We start from the raw sequence: 16,020 nt of genomic DNA, 5'->3' as shown, positions 1-16,020 counted from the left end.
GCCCCTTTCAAAACCCTTTTACAGAGAAACATCTTGTACTGAAGCTGTTTGGACTGTTTTCTGCTGAGGGCTGCACAGTTTCTCTCTTCTTTCAACTGAAACCTGACATGAGTAACCTTTGAAGTTTATGCAGGCCCTCTCCAAGCATCTACAAGTTATTTTCTCACTTCCCCCAACTGGCCCCATCTCTTGCCATGCTGCAGCCCTGGCAGGGTTAGACATGGCATTTGGAGGCCTCAAGGACGATGCACTATGTCCTGCCTAGCAACAACCCCCAGAGTGACGCAACTGGTGCTCTACCCGTCATACTGAACACAGCAGTGGGGTTCAGGGGAGGCCACAGGGGAAGCCTGTTGCCAAGAGAGGGGTGGAATTTGGCCCTGGAGCCATAGGAGGCTCAGTTACAGAAGGCTGAGGACAGAATTGTACAACGGCATCAGTGGGTTTCTTCTGCTATTACAATGCCCTTCTCCTCTCACTGCATGACTCCAGTCCTCCTCCAGATGCTTTCACATGGAGTATGCAGCCCCTGTTCTCCCACAGCTTGTTGTGCACAGGGCCTCCCAGGACCAAAGCATGAACACACAACTCAGCACTTTGTTTTCTAGAAATATAGCCAAGCCACCCTTCTATGGTGTGGTGTAAGAGGCTGCATACCTGCATACCCTGCAGGATGCATTTCTGCCAGCAAGGCTGTTGTCTCTCTGGACTGTCAGGCCCTATGCTCCCCACCCCACTGACCCCACCTCTGTAGTTTGCTCCTCTGTCCCAGCAGGTCAACCCCACAGGTATCTTGTGCATACCTCTTCAGCTCCCTCTTTCTTATGTAGCTCAAGCAACTGATATTTATCTCTTCCCATTGGAAGGAGACACTAGTGATAACTTCATTTTTTATGGTACTGCCTTTCTCTGATACCAGGGCTCCTGGTGTCCCGTTTCTGTAAGCAGAGGTGAAGCCAGTGAGAACAAGCAGTTCAGCTTCCAGGAGCTGCAGTCACAAGCAGAACAGAGAAACAGCTGCTTGAGGGGAGCACAGGCTCAAGCATTGCTGCACTGACAAATCTGTCTCTGTCAGGCTGCAGGTAAGTAGTACAGAAGGATAGTTTTGCCAATTCAGGGTGCAGTGCTGCAGGGCCAGATACCAAACTAATACTCTGTATAAAAATCCACTAGGATTCAAATCACTTCACGTGTTACCTCCTTATATTTTGCTTTTATTTCCAGCAATTTATGTCTGCTCCTTTCAGACACTGGTACAGCATCAGCCAGTTCAGGTTTTATGTGTATCCTAATCTCTGTATTCCCACTTGAATCAGCTTTTAATAAACAACTATATGATTTTTCCTTTATCCTTTTTTTTTTAAATCAATTTATTGTTAAGGTCTCGGATGAGCAAACAGCAGTAAAACCTCCATGTCTCTCATGGATGTTGTGTCTGTTTATTGATTCTGACAGCATCATTATCACACTGCAACAGATTTTCTGAAACACAAGGCACAAACCTTGTCCCTGACAGGTCAGGTCACACGGGCACTCTGAGAATGCATATATTCAAAGTTAAAGCTGTCTGATGGTGTAGGCAGGGCTGCTGTGCCAAACCTGCATATATCTGTATGAGCCTCTGATCAAGTGATGGTGATGCTTGTGCCTCCAGCAATCTTAATTGATGAAATGGAGCATAGCATCTGTTACCTCTTTGCATAATTAGAGCAGAAAAATCACCTCCAAAAAAGCCCAGCTACGGTCTCCAAAGCTGTGCAAACACTGTATTTAAAAGCCAGAAAGATGGCACAATCCACAGAGTGGCTCAACGCCAGTAACGGGATAATTAAAAAATATTCATTAGCTACAGTTTATCTATCTGCCCATACTCATGATCAATTTTGATTTGATCTCAGAAATAAAAAACTGAAATACACTGAAATTGCACAGTGTTGACAGAGGTGCCTGCTCTAGAAAAGCATCCTGTGTACTGCAAGTGGTTTGCTAGATGCTTTTGCCACCTGTGTGAGCTGGGCTTTGGAAAGTGGAGCACTGGCATCCAGGGGCTGTCTAGTCTCTGCATTTCTTTTGGAAACGAACAAGGCGGCTCCCACAGTGCACAAATGGAGGGCACTACAGCAAGGGACGGTGACCCTGCCTATGCTCCTGGTAGAACTCTCCTCTGCAAGCCCTGGGCAGAATGAAAACAGCTGCATTAACGTACCTTTAATGAGCACCATCTCCTACTGTTTGCATTTCCCTCCATCAAGAAAACCAGGGAATGTAAAAACCAAATGCTTTCATGACTATGGCATCTTGTGTGCCTCCCACAACACCAGCACCTGAAAATGCACTGCAGCAAACGGATAGCAGCTGTGCTGGGCACAGCGGACTGCGCTCCCCAGCCACCGACCACTGTGGAGCTGGGAGGGGACAGTCTAGCAAGTACAGGAGCCTTTGCTTGCTCAGCCTGGGCACTGAGTCCATAGCCAGCCAACACTCTGTGTTGAGAGATACAGAGTGCACTCCAGGTTTATGTGGAATTGGAAGCACCAGTGAACTACAGGCCCAACAGCCACGGTGAAAGACTTGCAGCTCCTGTTACAAATGCTGAGAGGAATGTTCCACAAAGTGTGAGTGTTAGTGGTTCCTGAGTACAGGCACAGTGAAAGAAAACATCTTGTCCAGACTTATGTCTGTTTACATCCAGGTAAATATTATCCAGGTAGGTGCATATCCTGTGTTTGACTTATGACTTCAGAGACCTGAGCTGTTGCATGATATGTCATGGCACCTGTCCTGCAGTGGCCTTGGAGCCACTGGGACAGTGACCAGCCAATGGGGGTGGGGTGGAAAGGGGCACAGTGGCTTTGTGGGGTGAGATGACACTGTGAGCTTGAAGTGGGTGGCACGGGCAACACCAGCACTTCCTTCTCACAAGAACACAGACAGGCCAGCCTTCTCATGACTGAATTTGAGTCCCAGCAATGGAAACCTACCGTCTGCTGACCAATCTACTCCTGCAACAACTGCCCATCTCCTTAAAAAAGGGTGGAGAAACATTGAGGGTGCCTAAAAGACACCCCTTTTGCTTCAAGCTAAGCTCTGTTTCCTGACCATGCCAACAGTAAATAGACTGAACAAAATATTTTCCTGCTCTTTACAGAAGATTTTTTAAAGTTTGCAAGTTGTTTAGACACCTCTCTATTAACAAGCTCACAAACTATTAATAGATGCTTGTTTTTTCAAATGAAATGTCTGTGATCAATCTTTTTCTCATAGGCTGTATTTCTAGAGATTTCTTTTGCTTTCTTCTGAATCCCCTCCAGGTGATCCACTCACCTTTGGAAACATAGTGTGCAAGAACTGAGGGCAAGCCAGTGCTGAAGTGGGGGCAGAAGAATTTCTTCACATGTCCTACATGTGACATTCCTGTTCATACGCCCCAGAAATGTTAGTTTTTTCGCAAGAGGATGACATTGTGGACTTGAGTTCAGTTTGTCATTCACAATAACCTCCAGTTCTTTTCTACAGTACTGGTCTATCGTCATCATGCTGCACTCATTGTCCCTGTGATTATTTATTTATGTGGGACAGTCAATAAATCTGGTTGTGGTGTTCAGCAGTGATTGTGCTGCAGTTCCCAGCTGCCTCAAACTGGAGACATATGAGGCAGTTCATGACTTGCTCCTACCACTTTGCCCTCCAAGTTCCCAGGGAGGGCACTGAACCAGGTCAGAGCTCTTGGTCCATGGCAAGCCAAACCAGGCCCTTCCCTCCCTCAGTGCAGCAATGATATCAGAAGCAACCAGAAACAAAGAAGCCAAAAACAGTAATAATAAATAATTACAAAGAGAACCCAAAATAGTGGTGAAGATTAATATTGGTATCCTTGGCTTCCTATTGTTTTGTTCCACTGACTGGTATTTGTTGTAGTGAGAACAGGAACTCAGAAGATGATGCTGACCAAGTTCAGCTATGGCACTTTAAGCAGGAGTGAAGTGACACAAAGCATGTGTCTTAGTTTGAAAGACAGATGTTTGCCAGGGAAAAGCCAGAACCTCCCTTGGAATGGAGAATGTAAACACCCTCCCTCCGAATTATTATAAATTTGAAATTAAGGGGCTCTCAGGCAAAGGTATGGGGATAGAAATAGCAATTCTTTACTGGTATGTATAACAAGGAAACAAACACCAAGCCCAGCATCAATAACAACCAGAAGCAGAAGCCAGGAACACTTCCCTGAGCGCGGCCCTTTCCCCTTTGGTGCAGTTCCGGGCACGGCCGGCAGGGGCGCTGGTGGCTCCCGGTGGGCGGGGCAGGGGCGATGATCCCCCCGCGGCTGCAGGGGGCGCTGTGGGGCGGGCTCGGGGAGCAGGCGGGGATGGCAGCTTTGTCCGAGAGGGGAAGGGATGGAAGGGATGGATCAGGAACTGCGGAGCTGTGGGGGAAGGGATGGAAGGGATGGATCAGGAACTGCGGAGCTGTGGGGGAAGGGATGGAAGGGATGGATCAGGAACTGCGGAGCTGTGGGGGAAGGGATGGATCAGGAACTTCGGAGCTGTGGCTGAAGGGATGGAAGGGATGGATCAGGAACTGCGGAGCTGGTGCTGAAGGGATGGATCAGGAACTGCGGAGCTGTGGGGGAAGGGATGGAAGGGATGGATCAGGAACTTCGGAGCTGTGGCTGAAGACGCATAAGGTCTCGGCAGGCAGGGGGTGCGGGCTACAGAACAGTGAAAAGAGCAGTACCCAAGAAGCGGCAGCACCAGAACGGCTGGCCCAGATTCAGCAGGGCAGGAGAAGGCGAGCTCAGAATTCCTGGGCACATGAGCAGATGGTGGTAGATTTCCCAGGACCAGACTTGGTGACAGTGAACTCCTCCTCTAGCACGCAGCAGCCTGCCCGTTCCACTCTTGGAAAGCCGAGAGAATGAGAGGGCATAGGTGCCCCCAGCCCCGTCTTTTTCCTGCCCCAAAACTCGCGGTATCTTCCCCCTCCAAGAGAAACTCCCAGAGACAAAAGAAGTGTAGCTAGGTGCTAGAACTCCTCTCCTTTGGCCCCTTTGTTCTGCTTGAGTACCCATAAGTACCCAGTGGTTAGTTTCCTTGTGACTTAAGGGAAAAGAAATCTGTAAGTAAAAAAGAAACAAATCTAACCCCCAACAGCATGTTTTTAAGATTTCTCATTATAGCAAGAGAAATTAAATTAAGACTGACTCACTTCTACAGTATCTTGAAGCTCGTATCTCACTTTTTAGCAGCAAACTCTCTAGTGAACACATCTCCAGCAGAGCAATACTTCCTGGCTCTCTTTGAACAAGCAGATCACACACAAATCCAAAGAAAGCTTTATCTCAGTTAGTTGGATGACCAGCAGCAACACTGCATAGGAAACGCTTATTTCATCCCTTCTTGTGACTCATGATTATTCGACTTAGTTCTTCATGTCCCTTTCATGTTAGTTAAAAGCTCTACTAAGCAAAATGGCACTGTGCATGACCCTAAAAGTTCAAAAACGGTTGCTAAAACTTTTAAACCCATTCAGCAAGGAGGCCTGTTTTCTGGCGAGTTAACATGAGCGATGCAACATATGCAGATTGTGATAAACGCCAATAACTCGCTTTTTGAAATTTATGAAAATTTAATAAAGAATAAAAATTGGTTACAAAAAAATTAATACAATAATAAAAGTTCAAAAAGTTTTCAGAGACAGGACAAATAATGAGACAATAAGAGCAAAGAAGGTAGCCCAGGCCTACCATCCCCTCTCCTCTCCAGACAAAGGCTCGCAAGGAGAAGGGCCCCGTTAGGGAGAAACCTCTCTATTTTTGAGGGCAAACTTTAATGATTATGCATACTTTATCTAAGAAAAACCCGTTTGCCCAGAGCCTTCTGCTAAACCCTTGGTGTCATGGAGTCTGGCTTGACTAGGTGGCTTCTGTGGATTCAAGGAGATATGCATAGTCTGGCTTGACTAGGTGGCTTCTGTGGATTCAAGGAGATATGCATCTTTCCCTCTGAAAAATCCAAGAGGGGTTGTAGTCTGGCTTGTTGTAATTGTTCTCTCTGTGCAGAAACCTCCGGGTTATCTTCTCTTTTCTCTTGAGCTAAGGAAAATACCTTACACACAATTTTTACTTAGATTCAATGTTAAAAACTACATTTACTATATTATTAAAATGTTAATACTGCATAACTTTTCTACCTAGCACATTACATATAGTAAATATCTGCGTAGAGCCACACACACAATATGCCTTTTTCACACAGATGAAAAGGTGTATGCAACAGCCTCACTGCTAAGCACTTGCACTATCTCCAGGGTCCTCGTCCTAAGCTCCCTATGGTTTCCCCATTTTCTAACTTAGCACACAACTTCTGCCCCCTCTATGTGAACTGGACATTGAAACAATGGTTCTTTTGTTTTCCTTCTCTCAACCTAAGTAAATTTTAAGATGCATTTTCAGATCTCCAGTCCTTTGTGGACTCACGTGAAGTGTTGAGGAGAATGTTTTCCCACAGTGCTGAGATGCAGTTTATAAGCTTTTCACCATATAAAGTCTATAGTGTTATTGCTGTTGCTCCTGTAGAGACGAAGGGTGAAACAGTCTTACAGCTGCCACCAAACTGACAGATTGAGGAAATGTATTTCTGCATCTTAGAGACAAATTTGGACCTCTCAGGGCACATATTCAGGTGCTGTGTCTGAGACCTTACAGTGTAACTGTTGTCCCAAAAATGTGTTTTCCTAAATGTAACTACAGTATTTCTTTGCCTTTTTTTTTTTTCTCTTCTGTAAAAGCAAAGAGCTTTTACAGGCTGTATTTGGTCAAACTCTTGAATAAAAGCCTTTGTTCTGAATGTGGAGTTTTCTGTATTTCCAAATTGTCCTGCTGTTTACTTTTCTCCCTTTCCTGAATCAGCTCTGCCCCCACCAGCCCTGAGGACCGCTGACACTTGTGCATGAGTGAGATCCTGGACACCTGCCTTCACTCCAGCCACTACCAATAACCAGAAGAGTAATTAGTCACCTCCTCTGCTGGCAGGTGATGGCTGCTGTGCTAAGGGATCTGCCAGGATGGGAGGACAGACTGGCAGCAGGACATTATCGTAAAAAGGTCCCATCATATAGTCTGAAGTGGCCTACAGCAAAAAGACACAAAAGGGGTCTATTTGTTTCTGTATGGGTAAATACAAGATAAGGTATCTAAAGAAAATTACCTGAACGTGATCTGCCAAGGGCTGAACTGGAATCTGACAGTTGCACTGCAGGACAGATGTCAAGGTGTTTGTGACTGTATCTGGAGACACAGGCTCTGTTCTGGGGCAGTTGGAGAAGCAATAAAATGCTGTGCATTGCCAGGACAAGACAGAGATGGTTGTTTTGCTGTGAAGTAAACTGCTGGTGCACTTGTATCTTGAGTGCTGCACTAAGGTGCAGTCACCACATCACAGGATGGGCTTAGGGGAGTTAGGGCAGGTCCAGAGAAGCTGGGAGTGGGGTTGCATAAGGGAACAGAGAGGCACAGACGAAGTTTACAGAGGCACAAAGTGGCACAAAAGCTGAATAGAGAACACTCACCAAAACTCACAGTACGGGAAGAAGTAGAACTTGTACAGTTGTGAAAATTTAATTCGTTAAATTCAGTCAGTTTCCAAGGGGTACTAAGAAGCATGTTCTGTGGCAGGTGGGAAACCTCGAGACGTTGTGGCCACAAGGGGCTGCGAGGACAGTGTCTGTGGAAGCGAAGGGGAGGGGACACACACACCAACGTGCGCAGGTGCCAGAAGACCGCGCACCTGCGCCGCAGAGCTAAGCGCCTTCGGACGGGGCAGAGCCTGGCCGGGCCGGAGCTTCCACCACTTTAGTGAAGCGCCGGTGGGGCTGAGGCGAGCGGACGAGACGGAGTTCACCGCGCCGGCGGTACCCCGCGGCGGCCCGGCCCGGCCCCCCGTCCCCAGCGCCGGCGGAGCGGGGCCGCGCCGGGCCATGGCGGAGCGGGGCTGCCCCCGATCTGCGCGTGGGGGACGCGCCGGGGCGGGCGGGCGGTGAGAGCAGCGGGCGGTGAGGGGAGCGGGCGGTGAAGGGAGCGGGCTGTGAGGGGAGCGGGCTGTGAGGGGAGCGGGCTGTGAGGGGAGCGGGCGGGCGGCCGCGAGGGCTCCGCTCCGGCTCGGTGCCGGGGCTGAGCAGACCGGACTGGCGGCGGCGAGGGGCCGGGCGGCCGTGAGGGGCCTGGACGGATCACTGCCATCCCGGCAATCATCTCTCCTTTAGAGCCGTACCCGGACCTGCAGAGGGGCCGCGGGGAAGCCGCGCCGTGCCGAGGTCGCTGGAGGGCCGTCGCTGCCTATACCTGCACACGGGCCGGGGTGAGCGCGGCCGGCGGGAGCCGCTCCCTCCGTCCGGCGGAGCGCAGCGTCTGGCCCGGCTCCCTCCCGGGCGCTCCTCGGTGGCCGCAGACTCACCTCGGCCTCCCCTCCAGCCTGCTGCCAGATGGTGGAGGTCCTGCTCGCCGCCCTGATCCTGGTCTGCAGCTCCGTGTCCTGTGGCTCGGCGGGCGGATACACCGGCCTCCCCGCCCTGGGGGGCATCTACTACTACCAATACGGCGGGGCCTACAGCGGCTTCAGTGGAGCGGATGGGGAACGAGCCCAGCAGCTTGACCAACGTTTCTACCTACTGAAGCTGCCCATTGCAAGGGCAGCGATGGCCGTGGGAGGATGTCTCCTGGTCTTCCCTTGTGTTGTTATTTTGGTTGGTGTTCTGCGGGTCCCGTGGCGCTTTCCAGCGTGGCTGCTAATTGAATGCACCCTGTACATAGTGCTTGCAGTTGGCACAGTGCCAGCTCTGTACTATTTCCTCCATTCTCTGCTGAGCGTTTATAATTCATCAGTGTGCAAAGAGAGAGAGCAGCTTTATCAAAGCAAAGGCTATCAGGGCTTCTGGTGCAGCCTGCATGGAGCAGAGATTGCTGCTGGCCTCTTGGGCTGCATGGCTGCCATGGCATACCTGCTCAGTGCAGGCCTAGCTGTCAGAGATTATAGGATGGTTCATGAACAGAAACAGAAGCCACTGCAATTATAAGAACTTCCAAATTATTCCTCCACTCCACTAATGGTCTAGATTTTTGCCAGTCTCCTTACTGAGATGAAGCAGTATGCTTTCCTTTCTTCTGGACAGTCCAGCCTTAATGCTACAGAACACTCACCAAGCTGGCATAGCTCTGAATATAGTAGAGTCAGGCTATTCCTAACTTGAATTCGCATTATTGAATTATTAGTGACTCAAAGCTGATGCAATTGGTTGTCTCTGCGTCACAGGCAGCCCTTCCATCCCACTCTCAAGTATCCCCTTCTCCAGTGAGGCCTTGCTAAAAGTAGTGCCACTACATGCTTCTGCCAGTTAACAGCTTTTTGTAGCTGAAACAGTCTTCACAAAAGGCTGAGAAAAGAGCTTCAAAAAAAAAGTGATCAAGGCCCATCGTTGTGACAGCTAAATATTGCTTCCTTGTAGGTCTCTTGGAATTAACGGACCAGTGTGAACACGAAGACATTTATAAGGCTATGAAAAAAATCCTGAAAAAACCTTGCTAACTCAGTCTTACTTGTGATACAATGCCTTTTCAAACTCCTGAAGAGGGCACATTTTTGTATCGTCTTTTTATATAACTTGTATACAAGAGTTTTACTTAAAAATATTCCCTGAATTGGGAAATCAGACAAAAGCTTTCTGAGATCAAATGGGTGATTGAATACAGAAGTATATTGCTTTCAAAATACATTTTCAATGGACAAGTTGGAGAAATGAGATGCTGCTCTTATTTTTTTTTTAGAAAAACCTTTACAGGAAATTTAACTGGGAAAAGTAGCACTAGCATCACCAACTCATGCCTGAAAATGAATCGCCACTTCAGAGCAGTGTCCACTATGTGCATTGTTCATATGAGGATGGAACCACCACAGTCTCATAGATGAGTTATGCCCATATTAAAAAAACTAAACACACCAGAGACATGCTTTACGTTGGACATAGCTCTTCTTTCACTGGGACCAGTGACTAAATCCTCACAACTACCAAAATTATGGAACACTATTAAAACTAGAGACACCAAAGTAAAATAGATGCCAAATAAGAACACACTAAGTGCTTTGGTATTTGTTTGATTTCTCCTATCTTTTAGCATTGAGTGTCTCAGGGATTTATGTGAACAGTACACCGTGGTACTAATTCTATTAACATTTCTGTATTTCCTCTTGCTGCAGCTACATTTAGAGCTGTGCAGTGCTATTGAGAGCAAGTTCACAGGGCAGGATTCCTCTTGCAGGAAACAGAAAGCTGCCTTAATTGGTAAGCCTAATTCTACCCTCACAGTGTTCTGAAAGAAGTTTTTGTATGGAAGGCTGATGAGTGAAGTAGCACATAGAGCTCAGTGAATAACCCGCAGCACAGCTGCTGCAAGACACAGCTACCTTTGACTGGGATATGGCAGAGATTTCTTTCAGCACAGTAACAGAATCAGAATAAGCTGTTAGATGAAAGTAAAAATCTTTATTGCTAAGTCAGCTGAAAATTCAATGCAAAAATACTCTTCCTTCCTGAACTTCTCTATACATCTGAATAAAGAATCAATGGACTAGTGATTTCCAACAATCTTACGTTATTTGCCTTTCCAAAGCAATACACAGGCCACAGTGCTGAGGGCGCATTCATTGGACAACCTGCTCCCATACACAATAAAACAGGGATTGTTATAGGTGCATGCTAGAGTGGGATACAGAAAATACTCTTTTTAAAAACAAAAAAGCATGAAAAAAGATTATTTAGTGAACAGTTGGTACAGTGCAATATTTAACATGCGTCAGGCCATATGAGTCATTAAAAAGGTAACATTTTAAAATGTGAAAAAAGAGGAAAAATACAGTTACGTCTTCAGAGAGCAATAGAACAGCAGACAACGATTGCACAAGACCTAACAGGTGATCTGCCTGAAGAAAGGTCTTTGGCAAGTGACACAAAAGCCACCATCATCTATCCAGAAAGAGTGCAGAAACCTCACAGGTCCAAAGCCTTAGGTGTGGCTGAAGGTCCTGTGTACCATGGGAAAGACTTTACAGCAGCTTGTCCTGAGAGAGGGAAATACTTCCTCCTTGGAACAGGATGTTATCCTCCTGTCTGAGTGAAGATTCTGCTCTGGTATGAACAGTCTGTGATGCTGCCTCCATCAGGCCTGTTCCTTGTTCTGGGGGCAACTTGGAGGCTATCTCTTACCTTTAACACCTGGGCCGCAGTCACCCACCACTCAATATAACCTTTATGGGTTCCTTTTACAGAAGCCTGTCTGGACAGGACAGGACAGGACAGAGCAGTGCCTTCAGAGTAACTTTCTCAGCAAGCATACTTATCAAGCAGAGCCAGAATTACTGGAGAGACGGACCAATGAACTCTTCAGCCTCACGTGGCTGTGTGCAGTGTGGCAGGGCTTGCATTGCTCAGCAGGGACAAAACAGCCTGAGGACCTCAAGGTGAGAGCAAGTCTGTGAATGAGCGGGACATTTGCAGTGATGTGGTGATCATAGTATGATCAGATGTGGTGATCACATAGTATCTGCAAACTCCAGAAACAAAAATCAGGGAAGGGACTGGAGAACAGGAAGGTAACTGGGAAGACCCAACCCAACCCGACCCTACCCTACCTCCTTCAGTAGACTTGCCCTTTCATACCTGTTCCACCTGCAGCAGTACTCCTTGGGAGCTTGAAATCTAAGGTAGTGTTAATAAATGAGGTAGGGGAGACACAGAGGGAGGCAGAAAAACAAAAGATAGTGGAGGGGTAGAGGGAAGCACTCCGTTCTATGAGTTGTCCTCATCAGACAGATGAAGATAACCCAGCCACACCATGTCTGACCAATGTCAGGAAAAAAGTCTGTTTCTTTGGATGACAGTGACCTTAAAGCATGTCTCAGAAGTTGGAATCTTGTGTTAGAAAATCCAAGACATTTGCATGAAAAGGTGATGCCACAGTGTCTTTGGTGACACCCAAAACTGCCCTAGGAAAAAGCAGGACTTTTTGTGATAAACAGGCACTATTTTTAATGCATGAAAAAGATTTTGGATGACTGGAGAAAAAGGATCACAATGCTGTGGCTGAAATGGAAAAGCTTAATCCTTAGAAGAAGCACATGGAAAATATGCAGAAGCTGCTTGAGGACACCAGTGCTTGTCTTAGTCAAATAGAGGAAGATTATTTGGAACACGTAAAGTCAACTAAGCCTGTGCTGCCCAGAGTTCACCAGCTTCAGAGAAGTCTGTGGATTCTGCCTGGAGTGTAAGAAAGATAACAAGCCATGTCTTCCATGACAGTTCGCACCCATAGAAAATAGGAGCTGGCTGTATTTAAACTCCCTTCCAGCTTCAAAACCAGAAGCAGCACTGGAGAAAAAGTCTTAGTAGGAATTCCTTCTGTTCTATTCTGCCACTACCTTTAAGAGGTGCAATTCAGAAACCTTCATGCTCCATTGAAGAGCTGTGTTTTCTTTAGTCCTTCAACACTGAACTAGGTAGAGCCATTCATTACTAACTCCTTGTGGCAATTCTGCATGCAATGCTACTGGTTCAGACTTGGCAAGGACACACTGGACTTTCCATATCAGTGCAAGAAACAGAGACCTGATTTGCATTTATATGTACCACTTGGAGTACAGGGTTTGTCAGAGTCTTACTCAGAAGTAAGGACTTCTGCATCAGTCCCACACTGAATGAAGGCTGTTCTACAGCCCTTTCAGATATCAGAAGGTGTGGGGCTAGGCACAGATATTGGGTAAAATTATCACCAGCGACAAAATCAAAAGTTGGAGTTGAATACATTGGGATGAACCTTTTCCTGCATACTTACATGATGATAACATGAAAGAGTTTTGGAGCTTAGCACTTGAATCTTTCCTGCTGTTGTTCCTCTGCCTAAAGGATTCAAATGCTGTTGTCTCTGTGATTTTAAGAATTAGCTTCAATCTTCAGTTCCACATTAAATAGGCATTTAAACAACCAAAAATTGTGAGAGTTTGAACTTTGGAAAAAGTTGGGTTGTTTCATGATTACACTGCAACTAGCACAAAGTATATCCTAAAATGTTGCTCTTTATGCATGATAAAAATACCTTTTTTTTCCTAGTGAGAAGAAATTCAAAGTGCTCTGAAATCTCCGTAAAACTCCATTAGATTTTGTCAAAAGATCTATATTGACAGAATTCCACAAACAGTCTGCACAGTATTTCCTTCTGAGCAGGGCCCAAATTTGATCCAAAAATAGACAACTCAAGCCCTCAGATCTCTTCAGAAGAAACTTTTAAGTTTTCTTCATAAATGTAATTAGTGAAGAAAAGGCACTAGCCCACATTAGAGTCAGGATTATTGCACCACTGACATGACAGGCAGCTATTAGCCAGCTCTGTCAGAAAGGAAGACAGATCTGCATGCTACAGAGGCAGTGTCTCCACAACCCTCATCCAAGATGATGACAAAGGCAGCCAACTTACACCCTGCACCAAAAATCCTAATGGAAACACAAAGCATCTGAGTGCAGACTGGCCAGTTCATCATTAGTGGGACAGTTTTGAGCATCTTTTTCATTGCTGATAAAATTGTTAGTACGATGAAAAGTTCCGTTTTTGCTTTTGTGCTGAAGGCTAAGCAGGAACAAGTACACTTTTACCTTGTTTGTGGCCAAATTGGGCACATACCATGAAATGCTGGTTGCTGTGTATTTGGAATGACTCCTGTTTCCAGAGGCAAGCAAAGATGCTGTAGCTGACAATGCAGCAGTTTATGTTGATGGAAAAGAACACTGGATGCTTCTGCCAGTCTTAAGAGCAGCACACCAGTGTTTACAGCTTGGCTCCTCTGACTGAGCACTGAAACAAGCTCCTGGCTTTATCCCATGTCTTCTGGATACAAGAAGCCTCTACTGTGAAGCATCCATAATGGCAGCCAGGTTGCTGCTGAGGTGGGTCTGTGCTCTGCAGCTGTAAGCACTAGATTTACACATTGCCTGAATCAAGTCCTGAGCTGATCTTTTCTATGCTCCATATAAAATGCATTGGTTGGCACCTGCTTATCACTCAGCTATGCATTTTCTCATTCTGCACAGAATGATCCCACCATAACCTTCACTCTCCCCTACACCAGTGCTCATCAGAACACTGGTACCCTGAGTCCTCCACTGCCCTAAGAACATCCACTGGGAAAAGTCCACAGCATACCTGCTGTGGAGTGCTTTCTCCCTTAACTCTAAATAATAAAGTGCTGGGCTGAAGGGGAAACGAACAGCTTAAGTGCAATAAATAAAAGTGCTTGCAATTAATGTAGGAAACCATTTTCAGGTCAGCTTCATTACAACTGGCTGTATTCTTTCAAGGAATAACAAAAGTCACGTGCTGGGGGGGAGGCTGGGACACTGCATCAGAAATATTCATAGGACTCTAAACACTGAGCATTTCTCCCTCAGCAGTCTCCTCACCCCACACACACATACACCAGCCCCTTTCCTGCAGAGCTGGCAGAACCTCAGGGTTCAAGAACTTACTACACAGTCCCTAACACAGAGCTCAGCTACTGATCTGTGTGCTCACAGAACAACTGAGACCCTACAGTGGTTAAGTGGACAGCCCAGACATTGGCCTTCCTGATTCTTCCTCAACTCCATTAAGGAAGCAGCAGGTGCCTGTACTCCTTGCAGATCCCAGCTCCCTCAAAGGGCAAGACAGCCCTTATGAAACAGAGCTTCCTGGGACAGACAGTGTGGGAGTGGTACTTGTAGGGTTACAAAGCTGTGTCAAACTCCTCCAGCAGGGGTGCTGCATGTTCTTCTTTCAGCTCCTGATCTGCTCCGTCCTCCTGGTGCTGCTTCATTTGTTCCTTCACTTCCTCTTCCAGATCAGGTGGTACCACAAACTGATCTTCTGGCTCCATCTGGGATGGAGCAGCAAAATAGCCTGTCTTCTTCTTGGGTGCCTCTGTTGCTACTTCAATGAGGTTGAGACTCTCCTCCAAGGGCACTATGGAGCCATTGGAAAGCTTCTTTCCATAAAGACAGCATGTGGAAAGAGATTTTTGGAGTTCACACTTCTCCTTGACCCCTCTCTGCATAGTGTTGCTGTTTACACTGTTCTGCCTCCGAATGACGAGTACAAGCCCAGAGTCATCCTCTGGCCCTGGAGCAGAAGAGCTGCACTCTGCAGCAGGATGTTCTAATTCCAGACCCTTTCCTTTACAGCAATGGATGTCCACCTCTACCTCCACTTTACTGCCATTTGTCATCACACCTTCCACAGGCTGCTCATCATCACTGTCTAGGCCATTGTCAGACTGGTTGCTAGAGAAGGTGGCACTGGAAGGTTGGCGCTGAAAGATGCTTGAGGGGGGCACAGGATGTAGGCTGCAACGTCGTTCTTGTCGTGGTAGCAAACTACCATCGAGACCAACAGCACTGTGTTCATCTGATGCAGTAGAGCCCACCTCACTGCTAACCTCAGAAGCAGACAGTTCACTGCTGAACTCTGAAGCAATTCCACTGCTACATGAAGGTGTTGCTGGTTTGGTGGTGGTAGAACTAAATCCCCCAGGGCCTGTCAAAGTGAGGCCGTGCATCTCACATGTGCAGTTGTCCTCACTGATGTTCAGACTTACCACCATTGCACCAACATTGTCTTGGCAACCATAGCTTTGGGCTAAAGTGCAGAGTTTCTTTGCAGCAGCTAGTGGGTTGTGTAGGTCCCGCACAGCTGAGATAGCCTCTGCATAAGAAAGGTGTTCCCAGAGAGCTTTGTTCCCTAGAAGTAGCAACTCATCTTGTACAGTCAGTGGAATGGAACGGACATGTGGTTTGGGCAGGATCCAAGGATGCAGGTATGTGCAGCCCAGCATCCGAGTACAGCAAGTCACACCATTGACTTTATTGTCCTGCAGACAAGAGAAACATGGCAGTAGCATTGGATGTCCTATTACATCATTTAGAAAGCAAACTTTCCCCTGTTCATATGCT

At 46.9% G+C, this 16,020-nt stretch overlaps 2 protein-coding genes and 1 long non-coding RNA gene across 4 annotated transcripts in view; 1 reads left to right on the top strand and 2 right to left on the bottom strand.

Annotated features, from left to right (window-relative positions):
* Positions 1 to 6,031: 6,031 nt before the first annotated feature.
* Positions 6,032 to 7,751, bottom strand: LOC134557650 (uncharacterized). Its single transcript, XR_010082095.1, has 2 exons — positions 7,206 to 7,751; positions 6,032 to 7,127 (listed from the first exon to the last, which is right to left on the bottom strand). It is a non-coding gene; the product is annotated as an uncharacterized LOC134557650 (long non-coding RNA).
* A 1-nt stretch (position 7,752) lies between these two features.
* Positions 7,753 to 10,635, top strand: MARVELD3 (MARVEL domain containing 3; the record flags this gene model as incomplete). The annotated part of the gene is made up of 3 exons (XM_063411092.1): positions 7,753 to 8,033; positions 8,260 to 8,354; positions 8,468 to 10,635. Coding segments are annotated over 3 exons (978 nt in total), but the record flags the coding sequence as incomplete, so codon positions are not given.
* Positions 10,514 to 16,020, bottom strand: part of PHLPP2 (PH domain and leucine rich repeat protein phosphatase 2) — a 34,928-nt gene continuing 29,421 nt past the window's right edge. For both annotated transcript variants that reach the window (XM_063410799.1, XM_063410800.1), the window contains exon 19: positions 10,514 to 15,938. In XM_063410799.1, coding sequence (XP_063266869.1) covers positions 14,799 to 15,938 — 1,140 coding nt within the window. In that variant the 3' untranslated portion in view covers positions 10,514 to 14,798. The remainder of the gene's footprint in view (positions 15,939 to 16,020) is intronic.

The sequence above is a fragment of the Prinia subflava genome, chromosome 13, assembly GCF_021018805.1.
Source record: "Prinia subflava isolate CZ2003 ecotype Zambia chromosome 13, Cam_Psub_1.2, whole genome shotgun sequence".
Taxonomy (NCBI): domain Eukaryota; kingdom Metazoa; phylum Chordata; class Aves; order Passeriformes; family Cisticolidae; genus Prinia; species Prinia subflava.
The sequence above is the reverse complement of the archived record's forward strand: the minus strand, read 5'-3'. Positions and strand labels throughout refer to the sequence as shown.